The 23,019-nt window shown below is 34.4% G+C and overlaps 1 protein-coding gene across 1 annotated transcript in view; it reads right to left on the bottom strand.

Moving 5' to 3' along the window:
- Window positions 1–23,019, bottom strand: part of FMN1 (formin 1) — a 143,809-nt gene that overhangs the window by 8,278 nt on the left and 112,512 nt on the right. Inside the window, exons 14-15 of the mRNA XM_010167059.2 lie at window positions 9,154–9,205; window positions 5,791–5,940 (exon numbers count right to left, since the gene is read on the bottom strand). Of these exons, the coding sequence (XP_010165361.1) occupies window positions 5,791–5,940; window positions 9,154–9,205 (202 nt within the window). The remainder of the gene's footprint in view (window positions 1–5,790; window positions 5,941–9,153; window positions 9,206–23,019) is intronic.

Raw genomic sequence — 23,019 nt, 5'->3', positions numbered from 1 at the left:
AGGAAAAATTTCTTCACAGAAAGGGTGGTCAAACATTGGAACAGGCTGCCCAGGGAAGTGGTGGAGTCACCATCCCTGGCAGTATTTAAAAGACAGGTAGATGAGCTGCCTAGCGACATGGTTTAGTGGTGGGCTTGGCAGTGATAGGTTAATGGTTGGACTCGTTGATCTTAAAGGTCTTTTCCAACCATTATGATTCTATGTTTGTACAGATCCCTATCGTATCCCTTTCAATAGGGTCTTTCCCAAGCCAAGGAATTTCCCTTTATTTAAATAGTTCCTTATGCAGAAGCTGTTCTGTTCTGACCTGGTCTTATTCTTACCTCTTCTAGCTCTACCACATCCTTCTGGAGAAGAATACATATGGATAACTGTAGATTCATATAATGATTCAGCAATGTTCTCTGTTTTGTTGTATAGTGCTTTCCTAACACCTAAAACGAAACACTGTTTTTCTTTCCAAGAGCAAGAGCCTTGACACAGCACTTTGCCAGATCTGTTGTATGCTCTATGGGAAACAGCCTTTTCTGTTTTGCAGCACAGGCCTGTAATTTGCAATTATCTCCTCAATTTGCCCCATAGCTACACCTTAACCTCAGAACCATGTAAAAATCCTCCCTTTTTTCTCTGTTCGCATTGTTAAACAATCTGGTACAACTCTTCACTAATTCATGTATCAGCTACTTCAACCCCATGGTTCTGTTATAGGTAGTGGACAAACTGGCACCCAAAATCTACTCAAAATGCATGTGGAATGTAGATGTGTAGAATGTCACCTTCTCTTCACTCAATCACAATTAGCTTAAACTCACTCCAAAAGCTTTTACGTGACAACGAACCATTAGCCTCCAGCCTGGTAATGTTGTAGGGCTCATTGATCAAATTTTCTCACAAATATGTTGCTTTTTCCTGATGCTGCAACTACTCATACAAGGAACCCCCAGCATAAATCCGTAAAATCACGTAATAATACTAATGACCATATTGCAAATATTTACTTAAAACTCATTTATGTTGTGATGTCAATTTGCCTTATTAGACCATTGGTTTAATATCAAATGAAATAACATCTGTTACACTCACCTTTGGCTTTTATGACATATACAGATTGTATGACACCTGGATGATGCCCTATTTTGGAGTATCTGACTAAGGCTCAAAATGGCTACAAATCTAAACTCTCACTGTTTTTTTTTTCTTCATTGTCTTAGGTAACATGTATATGACATACAATAGATGAAAGAGAAATTCACTTTAAAAATCAAACTATAAAATAAATCTGTTCTTCTGAAACAGATATAATGTATTGAACCAAAGTTTATTTCTCCTCCTTGCTCACTGTGATACTGAAAATGAAAATATAATCCTCTGTGGCAAGTGTTTCTGACAAATTTCAGTCATTTGTTAGGCATAAGGAAGTCTCATAACTAACTTAATCAACGGTTAAAAATATTAGATATTGTACTGGCCAGCACTGCTAAGAGATTTTGCAATTTACATGTTATCTCTTATGATCATATGGTGTTACAAGCAGACTTCCCAGTACGCTTTTCCTGTGCAGAAATAGAGGGCAATGAATATAATTCATTCTGTATTTAATAAATGGAAGAACTGGGTAGAAAGCTACAGTCAGCTCTAATTTACTGTAATAAACAAAAATTAATTGGGTACTGTTAGGACATTTTCATTTTCACCATTAGCCACCTACACTGCTACAGTCAGAGCTTCGGCTTTTCAAACTTGTTATTGCCTTTGTGTCTTTGTGTCTTTTTTCACAAGATTAAGCTGAGATTATCAATGTTCCGTGCTAGAGATAACATTCAAGAACAAGAAAGTATTAAAAAAAGGACCTTTTATAAAAGGTATAATTAAAAAATAGGATTTTTTTCCCTATTTTTAAGATTAAGTATATAATTGTGTTCGTTAAATAATGACTATGTCTTCTTCAGCTATTGAGACAAACTTCAGTCCCTTTTCTTGTCTGAATTCTGACCTTTGTACGTATGTTCAACCTGAAAGAGATGGCTTAATCCAGTATGGCAACTATTGTAGTAAACCTTACCTTTGCAGTGTAAGTAGTGGGTCAAATTAACAGCAATAATTCATTTTATAGCTGATTATTTAATTTTTAAAGGGTAACACCCATAAATACATAATGGTAATCCGTGTCTCATTTCTTTTACAAAACATACAATCACAGTTTGTGATGAAACTACTCACTGCAAACTATTAGTATTTTTTCTGTATTTGTACTTTTTCCTTATATTCAGACTTGGCTAGGATATCCTCTTAAAATATACTTTAACAGATCTCAAATGCTTTAATAGAATTATAGATAGACATTCATATATATATATATATATGATGTATTTAAGTTGCTATAAATACATATTTGTTTTGATTTTGTATTCATAGACGTGTCACAGACGGCAAATAAAATTAGTAGTCTAAATAAAAGGGAGTGAGAGTGGAACTACATGCAATCTACCATGGTATAAGTGCCTTGCTGTCAAAAAACCACAAACCTTTGTTTTAGTCTACAGTTATAATCTCAAAATTTTATAAATTAAATTGTGAAGTTGTCAACAACCAAACTGGGCTTTGATGCAAAACAAATAAAAAACCCCAACAAAACAAAAGTCTCCAGTATTTGGTGACTGTTATGGTGCTTTTACATTAAGCTGTTTGTCAGGGACGAAGAGGTGATCGTCAAAGCAAATTTTATTGTACTGTAGTTTCATTTTGGTATTGAAGCAAATGCTATGTCTGAAATAAAATTGTCATCATATTCCTAACAGGAATTCAGTTTTGATAATTGTATTTGTTTTATCTGTAGACATTTATATATCATATCATCATATCATATCAATCTATGTTTGTTATCGATCTGTAATTCTGCCTTGCATTCCTAAATGGTGTGCAAATTTTGTCCAGGAAAGAGACAATGATTCAACTATATTTTGCAGGCAGCTAATTTATTTTCACGGTAGGTTAAATGCAGTGCAGCTCAGTTAAAGTGTTTCCTTTACTTTAAGAAAAAGTCTCATAGAAATCTAATTAGATTTCTACAGTTGTGTTACATTTGGGAGCCAAGCAGTTTTTAGACAAAACAGGCTCTCACAGCTGAGGCTGTCATTTAGTTCAAAGCAGTACTCTTTTTCCTGAAATTCAAAGATTTTAAAGTTGTCTGTTATACAACCCAAAGTACTTAGTTTTGAGTATAAAATGTTAATTTTGGAACCAGATCTTTTGACCTATTTTTATTACTATTAATTGTAAGCTAATAATTTTTTAATTACACCTTTGCATAATGATAATTCTGCATATTATAATTAAATTTTGAAAATTCTGAGCCATATTTCTTGAGAGACAAATTATAATCCACTATTGACATTTCTACATAAATATAAATAATGAAATCCATTTTTAGGTATCTATGTGAGTAACTAATTCAGACACATTTTACACTGAGTTTCTGCAGCTCCTCCTGAAATTTCAAGGGTAATCCAATTGTAAATGTGTAATGATATCAGTGCCTCAGTTTCAGAAACCAAGGTTGAAAATATTGATTTATACCGCCAATTCTTCCCCTTTAAAATTTCCTTCAAAACAAAAGATTTTTTTTTTTAATTAAACTACAGTCTTTAAAAATGCAAAACAAATAGTGCATCCAATTAATTAGTCAGTTAAGGAAGACAGCTGTCCATTCCTGTCATACTAAGGTTTTTAGTTACCAGTGTGCACAATGACTCTTAGATTGCCTTCAAAATTTCTTGGACAGCAGCTCATCCACTGTTAGTCTCATACATCGTAAAACAGAACCCTTAAATGGTCATGACTTTACAGGACATTTTCAGGTGATGAAAATAGTTTTTCCACCATTCTAATCTACTGATTTCATTAGGTTCTTCCTTTCAGTAGCACATTACAAAATCAGGATGATGAAAACAGTTCTATCATTCTAATTTACTTATTACACAAGGCTCCTCATTTCAGCAGCTCATTGTCTTGATGAATCACCCAGATTTGGAATGTAAAGCACAATCAATTGTCCTTTTAAGATTAATGAAACTCTGTAAAAATAATTTGATGTGAACTCTGAAAAAACAGTCTATATAATCCAGAAAGTGTCAGCACTTTGAAGTATTACAATAACTGGTGCTCTGCATTCTACTGGCATTGCTTTACATTTATGAATAGGAAGGTATCCATCAAAGGAACTGATGAAATATTTGTGCCATATTTTTATTTGTACATTTTATTATATAATTAATTTATATAATTAATCCTCATCTCACCCCAGAAGGAAAACACAGAATATATGAAAAAAAAAGAATATAAGTTTACTTACAAATAAAGATTTCTTTAATATTGTATTAAGAAAGTTTAAGAAGTTATGTAGTGTTAAAACGTTTACAAGGCATTAAATCAATTTCTTTGAAGGGATCATTGTATGCCATCAACAAGGTGCTAATTACATAAAACGGAATGAATGTATGGTCTAGGGCTTATTTTTCCCTTGGAGAGTTAATTTGCATTTGTCCTAACTGCTTTTGGAACAAAAAAAGGTTATTAATCAGCAGCAAATACATCCCTGAGATTATTCTTATGATTATAGCAATCTGCTAGTGACTGTTTATTTTACACCATTTTTAATGTGTAAAACAAATCTGCATATTGATCTAGACACAAGGAAATAAAGATCCTTTGTAAATGTTCGTAGTTGTCAGCTTCTAAAATCAATCTAATAACATAGATGATACAACAAGCAACAACCTTCAAGTGTTTAAAACCTGCAATATCTGTAAAATGATGTTGATAAGATTGATAATTGTGAATTTATAATTTCTACATCTTGGCCTTTAAAACTCTGCTCCTACATCAAGCCCCACTGATGTGGAGTAAAACGGAAAATGTAAGTGTAAGTGGGTTTACTACTTTTGCTGATACTTTTTAAGATGTTTTTCTCTAAATCTGTGTCAACTTGGAATAAGCACCTGGATTTATATTAAATGCTGAAAGTGATTAATCCATTCTTTTCCAAAGCACGACCACATTACCACTCCAGGTCTTTTCAAATGAGAAATGAGATATGGTAAGCATGGTGTGCTTGTGGTGGAATTGTTTTTTCTTTGTAAAAGATTTTAAGCTTCTTTAAGAAAATCAAGCAAATAATTGAAACAAAAGATTTTTTGGTTTGGTTTGGTTTGGTTTGGTTTGTTTTTTTTTTTTACTCTAACTAATAAAATCAGGAGACTGTGGTGAGATCTAGCGGCAAGTAGTTTGATGTCCTCAGCAGGACACCAAAAGTCAGAAGTAGTGCTGTAAATTCAGTGTGGGGCTTCGACACTGTGCTAAGTGTGGCCTGAATCTCTGGGGCTTCCCTTTGATGCAAGTGCAGTATATTAACTGGAAAAGCATTCACTTTTATTTGTCTGTACTGTCTGCGACAGCAATATCGCCTCATTTAGGCTAGTTCAACATGAAAATGCACAGAGAAGCAATCTGTTACAAATTAGCACAGCTCCCCTTTCATTTTACTAGCTAGTAATTGGAAGGGGTTACAAAAGTGTAATTTATCAGATTATATGTGTTTATCTTTTTGTGGGGACAGCATGCCTTTGGTGAATTTTCCTACGCACCCTGAGGGAATAATCTTTCCTTGATGTCCATTAGATCTGAAAGAAAACAATGACGCCTGTGAAATATAGGAGTATAATTTGTTGGGTTTGAGAAGGAACAGTTTCCCAGACATCTCAAATGGTATTAATGACTTTATTAGAACCTTACCGTTCCTTGGAAATGCTTTTGCTCTCTCGTTTCCAAATGGTCTTGAAGTCACTGCAGAATTCGTACCACACCGTGAAAACGTAGTTTGGCGTGATCTCCTTCTCACCAGGCTTTGGCTTTAACCCAAAGTATCCCACTGTTTCTTCAAAGCTACAAGGGAGGGGGGGGTGGAAAAAAAAAAATCCTGTCAACACATAAGCCCACTGGGGAAACAGTTTCTCTGAGGGCTGGTTCCTGATTCAGTAGTCAAGGCTGGTAATTACCGTAACTTCCCCTCAGCCTTGGAAATCATATCAGCAATTCATGGTGAGTATTACTAACCTTCCAACACCTACCTCATTCCCAGGAGGATGACTTACAGACACGTGAGCCATCACAGAGATATGTCACACAGACGAATCATGAGCATTCAGTTTTAATGAGAAAAATTTAACTTCTTACATTTCAGGAAATGCTATATTATATCTCTTTCTTTAATTTTATTCTGCAACACTCCATGAGGATATTATTCTCCCATTTATCCTTATTGAAAGACTATGGAAAAGTCACATGACAAGTCAGGAAAAAATCTCCAGGCTTGGTTAAAAATAACCTCCAAGTATGTAGAGAGAATGGGAGTAACAACAAAAAAGCCACAGACCTTGCCAATAGTCAGTCTGCAAAGTTTTTACTGAAAATAAATAATCTCCTTCCACATGTGTTAATAAGCAGATAATTAATTTTATGAAAATACATTGCCAATATTTTAACTTTTTATTTTATAATGTGGCTACTGAATTGTTGTACAGTTGAACATTTTCAAAGTAGTCTTTTATTGTAGATTATATTTCCAATAGCATTTTTAACTGCTTGTGCACTTTTAACCTTCATGATATTGCTTTGCATAGATGATTCACAGAATGATTCACTATATACATGGAGACTTATCTAAACAAAACAAAAGTATGTTCACTTTTGTAAAGGTTGAATCAGTTTTCTCTGCAAAGTAGAAGCAACAATCCCAAAACATTTGGTGATACTTATTAAAAATAATGCTATAATTTAAAAAGAAAGGTAATAATGTATTTCAAAAGAACTAATTTTTATTGAAATACTGATTTTATTTAAGCAAAAGAAAGTTTCATTCTTCTTTACAGTTGCCAATAGGTCCTAAATCTAGAACCCAGGAAGTGTATATCTTGAAAATAAAATAAATAAGAGGTACTTTAAGGACCTGCAAGGAGTCCCCAAATATTCAACAGATGTTAACTGAGCAACAGATGCAGCTTCATCAAATATTTCTTTCTTAACCTATACTTGCTTGGTCCACATTGCATGTTTTAATACAGAATTGCCAAGGTTAGGGTCAGGTTTTTTTGCCTTAGGTTAAGATTCAAGCTTTTAGCTAGGCTTGAAGAATATTAAGTAACTACCAAAAAATACAGAAGTTACCTCCCAAAATAAAGAGACGTATACTCCAGCTGCTTCATAAAGTAAAGCAGCTTAGATTTTAGCCACACGAGCCATGTGCTCTGTTTTTTATGATACTATAAAGATGGCTATAGCTTCTAGGACATGGTGAAGAATATCACATAATGCTCAAGGTAAGCTATTAATATAAAGGTTTTTAAAATCCTGATATATGATAACCTTAACCTTTGAAAATTCTTACATCAGTTTTGTATGAAACATGTAACTATATTTGAAGTTAATTGGTGATCCATGGTAAAGAAATCATAATGAAATTAGTATGAATAAGCTCATAATATTCAGAGTTGAAGGGTCCTGTAGTGACACTACAAGGAGAAAATAAATAAAGAAAAAAAACAAATACAGCTTGAAATAGCCATGTAAACCTGGGATTTCAAACCCTAAAAATACTAAAATACTTTAGTCATAATCAAATGGTTAAAAGAATTCATGTCTACTGGGCAATGCAATTTCCATTTTATTCACTTGGGCCAGATACTCCTCAGCTGTTGGTACCCCTTGACTAGGATAGCTGAGTCAGGAACAGCATGACCAGAAACTCTTCTCAGATTTGCTTCAGGTAACAGCAGCCCCAGTAAAATCACGCTCTCTTTTTCCTAAGGGAACCCTTCTCCATCCCAGCTGTAGCTGATAGAGTTGTGTCTGCATGCTCTGGGATTCTGAATTCCTGCACACTTTCGCTCACTCTGCCTTCATCCTGACACTTACTCCTCACTCGCTGGTCATTTTTCATCTTCAACCCTTCCCCCAGTAGCACTGCTTTGCTTTCACCCAGCTTAACCGAGCTTCCTTGGCTACTTTCTGACTTTAAAAGTAACAGGTTTTTTTAGCAGTAATTTAAAACACAATGTTTAGTTAGCAATTTAAAAACCCAAACTCTGTATCCAACAACTAATTCCTTAAGTCAACTGCAAAGTGTACCTCCATACCCTGGAGAGTCCCCTCTGCTCCAGAGAGGCTACCGAGCATGTGGAATATGACAGAGCCTGTGCCACGTAAGGTAGGTTTGTAGCTAGGCAGAAAGGAAAGAAGCCAGCCAGCCACCCTTGACAACTGAAATTAAGAAGTAAAGCCCCAGCTGATGTCAGCCAATAGTTCAGCCAATTTAGGCACCTTCTGCAAGCAAATGGAAACAGTTCACCTAAGACCTGAACCATGTTTGGGAGGTGCTGATCTCTCTTTTCCTGACTGTCAAGAAAGACCAGCCTAGGTGTTTCAGTTAGGTGGAGTGACTCTGGGCTGAGAAAAGTAACATAAAAATCCAAATTACCACAGATCTGCCTTTAATGACCATGAAGAAAAAATATTGGTAAGAAGTTAAAAATTAATTTACCCCAGTTGACTTATAGCAGTTCCACAGCTAACAAAAACAAGTTTAAAGGCAGATCCTTCACTCACACAAAACTGTAACTTAGTAAAGAATATTTATTAGAAATACTAACTTACTAAATATTCTACTATCTATCTATAAATCAATTTATCTCACTTCTCCCCCTGCTGTGCCTCCTTTGGCCTAAATAAGGCACAGATATTCAGGCAATAAAGACATTAGGGTTTCACTGGGTTCTTAGTTTACTGCATTCAATAGCCTAAGTGATGGAAGTGTTCAGTGATGATGGAATATATTTTTACTACATTAAGTAGCTAATCAGTTATTACAATATTCTGTAAAACTCTGACTCAATTCAATGTTGTCAGTAATTAAAACCTGAAACACAGTACACTATTTGGCTAAAAACTCCACTGAACTTTTTCCTGGAAGACTACATAAGAATTTTTCAGAAAGCATATTACTTTGAAGTACAGATCCTTTTTCCTGTTTAATGTAATTCCTAAGATCAATAATACTTTTGACCAAAATAAACTGTTAGAAAACACTAGGAAAAATCTTACCATTTTTGTGCATTTTCCAAACTGCTCTCTTCTTTTTTACGTTCTTCTTTAGCTGCCAATGAAAAACATTTCAAAGATATAAATTACTGCCTTACTGTCTTAGATATCCCACAGATTAAACATCTCTTATGTTCAAAACTGGTTAGGTTGTACACTAAATACAATAAAAGTGCTAAACATTTGCTAATTTTCAATTTGTATTTATTTCTTCTACCTAAATGAATGCTTCTAATATACCAATAAAGTGTATTGGATTTAAAAAGTCTTTTAAAATCCATACTATAATATATAGTAGTAGATATTAATCTGAATGAAAAGCAAATAATTAAACTTGACTTTCAGATTTAAAAAAAGAACATTAAGTTGTGTATGTTTCTTTATTGTTGCAGACCAGAACTTACAAATTTAAACCTGTTTTTGCAGCACAAATAATGGGAAGTTCAATTGGAATTGAACAGGTACCAAACATAGTTAACGCCAACTGTTCCATATAGCTATCACATTTTGTTCAGGAAGCTGGAAAGTGAAAACACATGTACTAAGTTTTAAATGTATGGTATGTACATGATTTTTTTGAAGAAGCAGCCAAGAGTTTGAAATATGGTTAGTGAATCTGAGCCCCTCTGTTACAGAATGTTCACACGAACTACTTAAAAGGATTTAATTTTCAAAGGATGGGCATTCTCTACTTTTGCAAATGTCTTGAGCTGGATAATCAAGCAAAAGCACTAGTTTTTTCACAAAAAGTTGATCAATTCTGCTGCAGCAGAATACCACGTATGTAAAACAATACTAACGTGGAAAAGTTATTCCTATTCCACATTAGAATAATCCTGTAAATGCAAATATTAATATAAACATATTTTAGACACTTTATACAAAGAAAAAGAACTGTATCTTTTTGCTACTCAGTCTATAGGAGTGCATTGGCTGCTGGAATAGTTACAAACTTGAGTTTACAGATAAGGCTAATGAGAAACTGATCCTGAATTTTAAGGCTTCCGACGCAGAGTAGCCTCACTCTAAGCCTTGTACTAAGATAGTTGAGATAATTTTAAAACTGGGTTACTTCAGAACATTTGCTGTTAACAAACCAAATTAATTTCAATTCATAAGTTTACCTATACTGGGCAAGTGCGTTGGAGATGCTTATGCAGATTATTTCGGTATGGCAAAAGCCAGAAACAATGTCGTGTGCCCTTTGCAAGGAAAACAATTCTACACCATTAAATTCTCTACCTCAAATCTTGGTGGCCAGACAGCTGCGATTGAAACAGGGCAGCTCTGATTCACTGTGTTCTTCTCAGGCTCCTGAGAAATTCAGCTGAAGTTTACCTACTGTACTTAATTCCTTACTTCCACAGCTCTTTCATTTTATATCATTAAAAGTAGAAAACATAGGTTGGAATTCTGATGGTTCATCATGATACGAAATTAACTACATGCAGAAAAGCAGAGATAGTTAAAAGCTGAACTGTGTATAAAATTTTACATTTCATAATTCCAATAATGATTTCTTTCTGGTTGTTAAGGAGATGAAAATTTGTTAAGCACGCCAAATTTCCCAACACAGTGACATGCACAGCTTCAAGAGAAATTAAATATCCTCAGGTCCCTCCACATGAACAAGAACACAGTAACTAAAAGACAACATGCTTATACATTTACAGTTAGGTGGTAAGACCTGACTTACTGGTTTTTAATCTTGTAATAACAGAATAAGGGAAGACAAGAGGAAAGAAATTGTAATTTGTCATAGAAAGTAGAAAAAAGTTGTGACTTCTAGGAAGGAACACACAAAGTTTACATTAATATAACAGTGTGTGTGTTTGTGTACCAATATAAGGGAAAAGGGGAAGGAAAAACAGTATTTTCCATATTTTTAGCCATAAGCATGTCTTCCAAGGACCTATTTAAAAGCATTTATTTGAAATGCAGATGTTGAGACTTGTTAAGAAAACAAACAACTCTATGTAACCAATTTTAAGTAAATAGGAGTTATAAATACAATGTAATGCGTAAGAGAAGAAACAAGAGCTATTCTCTAATCTTCCATACAATTTCTTAATAATCTTCCATGCAGAATTTGTAATATCCTGCTCTTTTTCTACCCCTCCACAACCTGCAATAACTAACACTATCAATGCTGTCAGTAAAGGTTTCCATGAAACATCGTATTTTCCTCAACAGAGTCCTCAAAGCCCCACAGTCAAGATATCAATCTTCATCTCAATTTGTGGAATTACTGAGGGCAATTAAAATGAATTACATAAATGAAATAACTTCTTTATTTCTCTGGCAACACCGCATTTGCTCACATAGAACCTCCTTTTTGCTGAAGTGGGATCATGTCATTATTTAATCCTTAGACCACATACTTGATTTCAGTTTCCTCAGCTTCCTTAAGTTAAGAATATAATAACAGCTCTATCAGATTGGCACAGGGATTCATCTAGCCTAATATCTTGCCTTTGGCAGTCACTGAAGCAGGTGCTCAGTTAGAGTTAAGGACTAGGACAAACACAAGATCGTTTCCCCAAGTGTTCTCTCTGCCTCTGAGGTTCTGTAGTTCATACAAAATGCTTTCTGCACTGGATTGCATTTCAATGTAATTCACAATGGATTCTCTCCCAAGAACTTGCTCATTCTCTGCTTATGCTTTTAGAAGCTTTTTAGCTTCCACAAACTGCTGTGGCAAGTGTTCTATAGCCTAACTACAAGTAGCATGTTTTGCTAGTTTTGGACTCCTGATATCACTCTCTATTTCTTTTATTGGAGAAAAGCATGACTGTGGTGAACATTGAAATACAATGACCTGGCATTGGCTTTTTGATTAGAATGCTTTTGAAACTAATTTCCTCACTGTCCCCACTTATTGATCATTAATTTGGTTTGAATATGGAAAGTTTTGGAGCTTGTAAACTAATTTCCATGAGGAGGAATGCAAGGGGGTTAGACTAGATGACCTTTACAGGTCCCTTTCAACCCAAACCATTCTATGATTCTATGAAACGAAACATGAAGCTCCACAGTGAATGCACTCCAATACTTAATAGGGACAAAAGGACCAAAATAATACTTGAGCTTTCAGACAGCTTTGAAGCACATGAGGTGGAAATGTTCACCTCAGGTAAAATCTAACTCAAAGCTTAAACCTCTACTGTAAACACAGGTGGCCTCAGCCTCTGCTACTTCAATCTGCTGTTCCATTCCTACTGCACCACATTATTCCATAGCCATAGGTGTTCTACATTACCTGTATACAGACTGCATAGAGGTCCTTCAAAATGACTTCCCATAAGCTGCATTTAGTATGGAGACACGCTTCTGTCTGGCCTTGGAGTCATTAGGTTTGACCAGATTTGAAGATGACAGGGAACTGTCAAATGCAAAGTTTGCTGTCTGATCTCACATCCAAATGCAAGCTCTTAATATGCTCTGTTGTTTGGATTTGCTTAAGTCCATATCCTGAATAAAGTATCAGATCCTGTCCTATGACAAGCAGACAATCTTAATCAATATATTTTCTTTGAATATAGATATGAAAACTAGGATCAGTTAAGAATCTCTGTATCTTTCTACAGACAAGAGCTTTGAAAAGAAAGCAGGTGTTTACAAAATATGCAGTTCTAATTTGCTGTAAGAATAGCCTTTCGTAATACAGACAGCTATAGACTCTGAAGATCAGCCACTGTCTTATTCATCTTGCTATCTGTATCTAGCTCAAAGAATAAGAGAATAAAAGAATGATGATCTTATGAATTTGGCTTATGAACCCGAGATATTTCTGGTGACTTCCATTTACTGAAACACATTTGATAAGTCATGATCTTGTAACAGTTTTAAGAGTGAAACAGTACTAGTGTGAAATGGTAAAAAAAACCCCCAACTTATTTCTTCTACATATTCTGCTTGCTGAGGATGAAACAGCATGCCAAACGCTACTCTGAGAATGAGAAACTGCCAGAAAATATTTACTTTTAATGGGTCTAATATACGCAGAGCAGCTTCCAGTTACAACGGAACCAAGACTTCTTCACACATCAGGCTACTATGAAATAATTCCTCAAAGAGAAAAGGAAAGAAAATATTGGATACTGGCACAGACTGAAAGTTGGAGGTCAGTAGCTAACAGAGGCAAGCACAGAACGATGAAACTACTTGCTCAAAGAGGGGAGGACAAGGAAAGAAAAATGGGTAGACACAACTGCACAAAAAATCTCAGTTACTTCTGCCCCTCTAGTAAGAATTTTTAACACTACATGAGACTGACTGGATAAATTTTCTGGTATTTCTCTCTGACCTTAAATATATGAAAGTGTGTAAGAAGGATAATTCACAAAAGTCTACTGATCTAGTTGTACCCATTACAACTCTCCCCCTTGCCCCTTATCTTACTATTTTCAGAATTGAAAGATCTGATGCATAATTTCTTATAACTTTTCTAAGCATTCTGGAGCAATGACAATCTTCAAAATTATGAGAACACTCAGAGAACTAGCAGTTAGGGTGGAGACATCAGAACTCCTAGTTTTATATTGCAAGGCTGAGTTCATGTGGTTCAAAAATGTATGCTACATGAACTTTTAGAGATTGGTAAATTATAGGTTTTTCTGTGGGGGGGAAAACCCACCCTAAACCAAAGTATTTGATTTTTTTGCCCCAAGGAAGGAAATAGGCCTTTTCTGACTCATGCCTTCCAATCAACCACAGTTAAGATTAATACAGAAGCTAGGATAAGACATAGACAAAATAAAACCAAAAAAAACAACCAAACAACAAAACCCGTAATGACATTAATCTCTGAACTTTACAGAGCCTGGACAGAGGCTGTTAAAACAGTGACAAAAAGTTATTATGGCAATTTCTGGGCTCACAAGAACTCACCTCCTTTATTAGTCAAGACTAAAGCCTCTTAAGTGGCCATGCTGAAAGGTAGTCAAAAGATGAAACCTGCCCTAGAAACATACTAGCCCCTTCCTTAATCAAGGGTTGAGAAAGAAAAGTATATCCCCAGAGAGGTTCAGCTGGGTTATCTTCTTCCAAAGTGCCAAATATCACATTCTATGACATTACTAAGTAAGGAGAACAAGCAACAATAGACCACCATTTGATAACAGAGATCCAAAATCTCTTAGAAATTACCCGTTGCTGATATATTTGGGTATCAGATGTTGAACTTGGAAGACTCTATGGCTAAAAGTATACCATATATATCTCCATCAACTACAATTTTCATACAAGGGAAACTTTTTCTAAAAGTCCTGTTTAATCAGAGATTATGCAGGGTGGAAGAAAAAGCTCAAAGGTGGCCTTCTACGTGGGTAAAAAGACCAGAGAGGATCATGAAAAGCAATATAGATGTTCTCTGTTTTTGTACACAATTATGGACATGCTCCAGAAAAACTCCTAGACACTACAGTAGTACAAAGAACAGCAGGATCAACAGCAGGATGAATTTAGCCTCCTTTGGTTTTGGTTTCAATAGATCTGTTACTGTGAAACTTTCAGAATGGACTTAATCTTTAAGAAATCCTTTACTCAAGACTTACTGGACTACAAGTAACATAGAAGACAAGATTTTCACTGGGATACATCTGCTAGCATATGTTAGTTCTTTGAGCTGCAAAGGACTATCAGTCATGAACAATCTGATGAAAGTGTGCTTTCCTAAGGATTGTTATTTTAGAGTCCTGTTGGGTTGACTCAGCCAGTAGCTGTGCACCACACAGCTACTGGCTCACTTGTCCCCCTTCCCTCGCAATGGGATGGGGGAAAGAATAGGAAGAGCAAAAGCAAGATAAAGACAGTTCAATAAGTGCAGAAAAGGGGAAGAAAAAAACAAGTGATGCAAGGGCAATCACTCACCACCTCCCACAAGTATACTGATGCCCAGCCATTTCTGGAGCAATTACTACCTCTCCCAAAATCCCTTTCCCTCCTTTTTTATTGCTGAGCATGGCATAACATGCGTGGAATATCCCTTTGGTCAAGTCTGAGTCAGCTGTCCAGGTTGTGTCCCCTTCCAGCTCTTGCCTACCCCTGACCCACTTGTTGGGGGGACAGAGTGAGAAAAAGAGAAAGCCTCGATAATGTGCAAGTGCTGCTCAGCAACAGCCAAAACACTCCTGTGTTATCAACACTGTTTTAGTCACAAACTCAAACCACATCCCCATACCAGCTGCTATGAAAAATATTAACTCCATCCCAGCCAGATGCAGTACAGCAGCACACAGTCATATAGAAAAATCACTGTAGGTGAATCCTAAGATTTAGATCAGTAGGATCATTTGGACAGTTTTTAAGCATAAAAATCAAGTTTATAGTTTTTTTTTTTACTATAGCCAAGGTGTCCAGCTGCTTGATTTTTCATGTTAAACAATCTATAGTTTTCAATGCAGTATGAGGTTTTATTGTTTAGCTCATGATAGCAAAGGCAACTGCATGTGGCAAACAATTCATACACAGTACATACATATAAGTATGATCAACAGCTGTTTAACCTTTTTATTATGAGTGTTATCTTCCTGTCTAGAAAAAGACAGGGCCCTGCACAAAAAGTCTATGAATAGAATACTTTGCAAATGTTACAAATGAACAATTTGGATAATGAAAATCTATTTCATTACCTGACACCACCAGAGTCTGCTTTCTTGAAATGTGAATTTTAAAGGAATGGAAATGAAATTAATAGAATCTTTTAAACAAATAACTATTCATAAAAATACATGTATGAATGCAAGAGAATGTAAAATCAGAAAACGGATCATATCTATTTTCCCTTTTTTTTCATTATCAAACTGGAATATACTGCATTTTGAACACATGGCTTGACTACCAAGAATAATAATGGTATAGAGTATGGACGTTGAAGTTTTGGAATCGTTAAAGAGATGGAAATTCAATTTCTATTTTAGTATCATATGCTACTGAGATGAAGTTTTACATTTCATAAGAGACTAAAACAAATTTTAGAAATGTTTTACTTTTGAAAACACATCCTATAATAAAGCATATATCAACAGAGGGTATAAAAGTTCTCAGAAATTAGGTACAGTAAAAATTATTTTTTTCATTTCAAAAATGTCTGTACTTTTGTAATTTCATTTATATTTTACATTCTAATTATTGAATAGGCTTTCTCAATAACTTTAAAAGTTTTTAGCAAATTATGAAGTTTCAGAAATCCAGAGGAAGTGTGTATCCTGTTCTAGGAAGAGATATACTCAAGAAAAATCTAGCTATCTAGAGCTATACAAAAACCCTGAATTTTCTGCTATTTCTACATTATTATATTGAGTTATTTTTAATAAAACTCATATCTTTTCAGCAATAATACTACTTTAAAGTTAGTTCTATACAAAAGAATTCTTATTACTTAAGAATTGACTTCATATATAAACAGAATACATACAGTGTAAAACATTTCCCATTTTATTTTTATTGCATTGTGTTCAATTTCAAATTGGAAAAATACATAATTAATATGACTGCAAATTATTTCATGTGGCTACAGTCCACCATTCTCATGCAGGAGACTTTTTGTCTTATAAAAATTTTTTATTTCAGAAATAGTAAAAAAACTTAGGTGTTCCATGTACAGATTCCTAGTAACTAATTTTTCTAATATGTATTACTCGATTAACTTTAACTAGTTACTAGCTTCTAATTGGCAGGCTTCATGATCTCACAGAATTCAACAGACAGCCTGGAAATTATATGTAAATATTACATTGTAATTCTAATACAGTTTTATATTCCAGTATTTTAGAATGCAAAACTTCCCCTAAACAAATGTTTCTATGCCCATCAAGAGATCTTTCTTCTACAGTATCAGTGAAGCAAGAAGGTCTGGGAGCAATGGAGTCAATAAAACTTGGCCTACTGTGGATCTGTATTTTAGAGTTCATTCCCAGATTGATTCATTAATGTTTAATTAAGGGCTGAGTTCATGATACAGACTTTCTCCCCCTGGAAGGCTAATAGGGTCACTCTTGGCTATTGAGCCACATATTTTTATTGAGATTTCAGGAGCTTAATATCTTAGGATCTCTAACTGTCACATTTGGTCAGAATTGCCCAATGCATTAAAAATTACTGGCAGGGGAACAATCAATGGGCAGTGTGATCACATAAGCCTTGTTTCCTTTACCTCTTCTCTAAATTAGAAAATGTCACATTTTTAACATGGGATTTGGCTATGGAATTTTTTTTTAGATGGTTTAAATACTGGTATAGACATCTTAAATCCCTTCAAAACAATCTTCAGAACACTTGCTGCCATGCGGTCTTAATCATGCTTCCCTGAAACAGTTCTTGCAAGTTTATTTTCCTTTGCAGTGGTACAAAAATTGTTTTTAACTAAGAAACCCACATCCAATGATGAAAATGTACAAATGTTTCTACCGTACAAAGAGTCTCTGTGCAGTCTTGGAAAGCTGCTTAACAAACAAGTTTTTCACAAGTAATCAGGAATATTAGTTACCAACCTGTATCTTAGGTTCTGAGCAAGGACTAGTTAATTAACATTTACCATACAGATACTGTTGAAATTATAAGAGATTCAGTATTTTTAATGTTACCAAATCATATCAAATTGTAGACATTTGTACACCTATGGAGGCACGCAACACCAGCAGAACACACTCAAGCAACACATTCAAGAAAGTGTTTATTATCATAGGTAATAAAAAACCTAGGCAATTAGGTTTTCTTTTAAAAGTGATAATGCTGTCTATAAGTGTGCCAGAAAATGTCTTGAAGGTCATTTTACCACAACATTAGAACTAACTATGAAGAAAAAAAAATTTATATTTATTTTCATAGAGTCTTATATTTCTTAAAATGTATGTTTCTTAGTATGATGCTTCTATTGTATTCTATGAGGGTAGAATTTTAAATAAAGCTATTTTTCAGTTAGCTTCTACACAAGCCAGTAGTTTTTTCATTAAAATTAGGACTAACACTGGTTTTGCTTTCCTGTGTTCTGGAGTTATTAATTCCAAAGCAAGAACTAGCATTGCATTTTTAAATTAATTCTAATTAAATTGTTTGAAACTGCATTGTGTTAAAATGCCATCAACCATTAATCTCTCTGTCTACCACACTTGTAGTTCTGGACAATAAATACTTTTTAAAGCCTATTAGTACTTAAACACCATAGAAATATCTTCTAATTTCTTTTTAATCAACTCTTATAATGGTGTGGTCTAATTCCAAGATTAATCTTTGAGATGACTAAATGTATATAAACAGTTTATGGAACTGAAAAATTAGTTCTAATCTCTTCAAACAGAACAAGGTTAAATCCAATCTCTTCTGTGTTTGGGAAAACTAACTATCCAGATTATCTGTAACTCTGATCTCCTGCTGTAAGCAGAAGTAAAAACTTTAAGGATCAGCACATTTTTATACCAAGGGCAATACTTTCAAACACTTGAATGATTATTAAAACCAGTGAGAAGGAGGAGGTCTTCTCAAAAATATAAGAAGGAAATTTTAAAAAGTTAATTTGACGGTGAACTAACAGCTAATCTAGTGGGTAAAGAATGAATAATTATACGAATATATTTAAATTAATTTTATAAAAGCTTGTAAAATTTGTGGCCTGAAAACTTTTAGGAGAGAAAAGCCATAGTACTGCCTCCTCCTGTGGAATGATAACAATGATTTATGATGCTAAAGTAATTTCTGCTGATTGAGCTCAGTCAAGATTGGTTTCACATGATCAGCTAAAGTACAGCAATGCGTGATGTGTAGTGGCCCCACATGTTTGAACACACTAGGACATGCTCTTCTAGGTGATCCAAAGGATGGGGGTGGGGGGTTAAAAGCCGCCACTTTGTTTTTGATACATTTTCCCCTCATTAGGATATACTCCTCCTGCAAAGTAAGCCACTTCTGGTGGTCGGGAGCAAGGTCTCATTGTAAATGCACAGCAGGATAATGGCAAAGCTGAGATTAATTCTCCATAGATTTATACAGACCTTTCTCACTGTTGATTGCTTGTACTGTTTCAAAGGTGCGTATGTTGCCTTTTTTTATTGCTGGTTACTGACTTTATTCCAGCATATGGTAGTTGGCGCCATGACACAAAGTGAACATTTTATACTAGAATTAAAGTGGATATTTGACAGTTTCTGTCAGAAAGTTCAGAGCAAAGAATTTGTGAGACAAGATTTATTGCATATTTTATATGGGACACATCTGTTTCTTTGCTATGTTTTTGTTTAAATAAAAAAAAGCAATGAAGGTTCTTTAAGAAACAAAGACTGTCAATAAAAAGCATGAACAGAAAAACTACATTACTAAGAATGAATTTAATCATTCTGACCTTCTAAAAATGTGCTGCTTGGAAGTATGACAGTCAACTTCCCCTTTTTTGTCCAGCTGTATAGACAGGATGGGGGAGGAGAATTTCAAGTCCAAACTGATTCTCAAATAGACAGCTACACATATTTAAGAGTAATTAAAATCAAAATGAAAATCAAATTAAATCTAAGTATTGATATCAGATATTCACATTTAAAGTAAGGTGAAATATTAAGATAGATTTTGCCTATTATTTTTTTTAGCACCCATAACTGCATTTTAGTGATGTGAAATATATCAAATGAACACTCCTTGTTTTGAAAATTTCGTATAAAACTCCAGATCAGGTATACAAGGTATACAGCAAACTTCTCCACATTTATCTATTAACGTCACTGAACCTGATATATTTTGGACTCTAAAGTTCAGTGGTTTAGTCTTCATCATACCCGAATCAAAACTGAATTTGGAGAACACTAGCAGGATCCTGTTTAAGAAAAAAAAAAAAATAATGTATGGCATATACAGGAGAGAAAAACTATAACCAACAACTTTCCGATTTATAAGGATTCATATTTAGTATGAAATCCTAAGTATCAGCTTGAGAAGAAATTTAAATAGGTAGAATTAAACAAGAAAGCACAAGTACAAAATAAAGAAATTATATTGCTCAAAAATCACATATGTCTTTATGAAAAAGCATGTGTGTCTTATTTAACTTCTACTTAAAGAACACATCAATAGAAAAAAACAACTCTCTTGGACTACATACATTCTACACATGACAGTTTGTTAAAAATATTACAATCATAATATAGGCTCAACTATTTCTCAAACAAAAATGTAGTAATTTCCTCTACAAAAATCACAAATATTTGTCAAATTATTTCATAGTACCAATGTAATTAATTCTTGTTTTTAACTCAAAGTTCTTCTACAACTTAGATTTATGTAAGAAAATTTATCTAGCTACTAGTTTGAAAGGCCTGTAATTTGAAACAAAATATAAAAAAGAGGCAAACTAGGACCTGCAACATTTCTCTTTCTTGCCACAAATAAAATACAGGATGCTAACTTTAAAAAGTCTTTTGTTAGGACTCTTTTTATCCATATTTTTACAAGAAACACCAAAGCATTCAATAATAGGCATACATTTCTTCTGAGCTTGCCTTCTTTGTGATAAACACATAGAAGAATATATTTTTTAAAAGGAACTCCAGATTTCTAAATAAAAATCTACTATTCTCCTTACGAGGAAAGCATGATGGGAAGCATGTGTGACACATTAGTCAGGCCATTTAATTCATTCCTAGAAAGCACTCAGATACTACCTTAATGAGAGAAATGAGAGCGTATACAAAAGAAAAAAATCTCATGTTAGCTTAATTTAAGACTGGGAAAACAACAAGAATTACTACTGCATCTACCTGATCTATTTTGGTCTCTTTACAGCTTGCTTATTTTCTATTGAACTCTACGCTGGGAGTATCCAGATTTTCCCCCCCCACAGTACATGTAAACATTTTTACATTGTTCCTGTTTATTGTCACGTAAAAGGAAAGAAGAGAATATGGGTATTGCCTAACAGGACCAGGGAAGGTGAGTGCAGCAGCTGCACCCACAACTGTACCTGTACCTGCTCACTGTACCTCTGGGCCTTTATTATTACCTTATTGTTTATGAGGTACCTCCTATGGCTTGGAAATGGCTTTTACTCAATAAAAGGTCCATGCAAAAGGCGGAGAGAAGACTAGAAATATATGTTAATGATCATTTAACTGAAATCCTAAAAAATGGAGGCAATTCCAACTGACCTAGTAGTAGAATAGTTAAATGTAATTATAGTCATAGCTGAAGTTTTGACTACCATTTTGATTCAATCTTATGTATTCAAAATCACAAAAACTATTTCTGAGAATGATAATTAACAGAAACCATAGCAGTATCATTTGTATCTAAATCCATTCTGCTGTAATAACTCAGTTATAAAGAAACCTTTGGGTTTTTTTCTCCATTAGAACAAGGTCTTGAATGGACTAAAAAAATCATATGCAGAGTAAAAGTAGTAACATACTTTGGAATTTGATGGATCTGCACTATAATGTCAGAATACTCTTTACATGAAATATTTAATAGGACAACTTATTTTACAGCATTTTTGGAAATGTTATAAAATGTTTGGAAATATTTTTTTAAATTTGAAAAGAAATTTTAAATCTTGACGATTTACTTCATTCACATCAAAACCAAAACAATATAAAATTACATTAAAATGAAAAATGACTGGCATTTAAAAGGCAGGAAAGTCAAAGTTCTTCTACCATTACTTCAAACAGAAATGTAGAGTCAGTTCTCCTAATTAAGCTTGGGGATTCTCTGTCCTAGGAACTGCCGAATTACATGTAAGCAAAGAATCCCTGATGTGAAAAGCTTAAATCATCTTAAACATAAATATGCCTTATCCAATTCCCATTCAACCCTAAGTAAATGCTGGGTCAGGCCCTCTGTGCAAAATTCAAGGTAAAGAAACACAGTGTAAACATTTACTGTAACTGTACCAATAACGCTATAGATAATTGCACCAAATACATTTTATAGGGCAGTTTTTCCTCCTAGCATTATATTCTTTAACATTTAAAGTTTTCTGCTTGGCCACAGAAGCTACACTGTTGTGTCTAGTAAGGTATCGCTGCCTGTCCTAGGGGACCAGGACCCTCTCTGATACCACATTCTGTTCCAGAGATAGCAACACTTTGAGGAGGGTATTTTCAGATTGTAAGGCATTCTTAAGTTGAAAGACTTTTATATATGCTTTGTACAAATAGTTATATCCTAAAATACACCATACAGTAGTGGAAAAGAGGTCCTTTAAGAAATATTTTTAGACACTTTCAAAATAGCTGACTTGGGACAAAGTTCAGATAGCTGAAACATCCTGATGCTAAAAAGTTTGAATTGATTTACATGCCATGAAAGAAGTATTGTTCCAAGCAATTCCATACATACATCTCTTAAATAAAAATACTGATTTCTCCTCCTCTGTCAAGGTGTTCACAAAGCAGCACTGTAAGGACAGGACAAAGGTACATTTTGAAATATCTAGCCCTGGCATCTGAATTATCTAGGCACAAAGATATCACAGAAGTTGTTGCAGGAGAGGTTGAACGATGACCTGAAATCTGACTTACATTTAGAAGTCTGTCTTTTATCACCGCTATAGTAGTACACCACTGTATCATCCATATGTTTTTACACTGTCACTCTCCAATTTTGGGAGTTTAGTAGCAACCTGGTGCTTTGTGTTTTAACTTGTTTCAAATTTCTGAGAATTGCCCTAGGATCATTTTGATTGGGTTTTTTTTTGTTCTCAAAACAAATGGTCCTGCAACGTCCCATTCAACAAGTTTGGGTGTCAAATTAATCTTTTTCCTTAGAAAGAAACTTCCTTCTGATGGCTATTTCCTGTCTGGCCTACAGATTTTACCTGTTATCAGTGCTTCAAAAAGGAAAACAGTTTACACCACAACAGAACCTAATCTAGAGAGCTCCAATTTC

The sequence above is a fragment of the Antrostomus carolinensis genome, unplaced genomic scaffold (genome assembly GCF_000700745.2).
Source record: "Antrostomus carolinensis isolate BGI_N321 unplaced genomic scaffold, ASM70074v2 scaffold2784, whole genome shotgun sequence".
In the NCBI taxonomy this organism is placed as follows: domain Eukaryota; kingdom Metazoa; phylum Chordata; class Aves; order Caprimulgiformes; family Caprimulgidae; genus Antrostomus; species Antrostomus carolinensis.
This window is presented reverse-complemented; position numbering and strand designations above follow the sequence as displayed.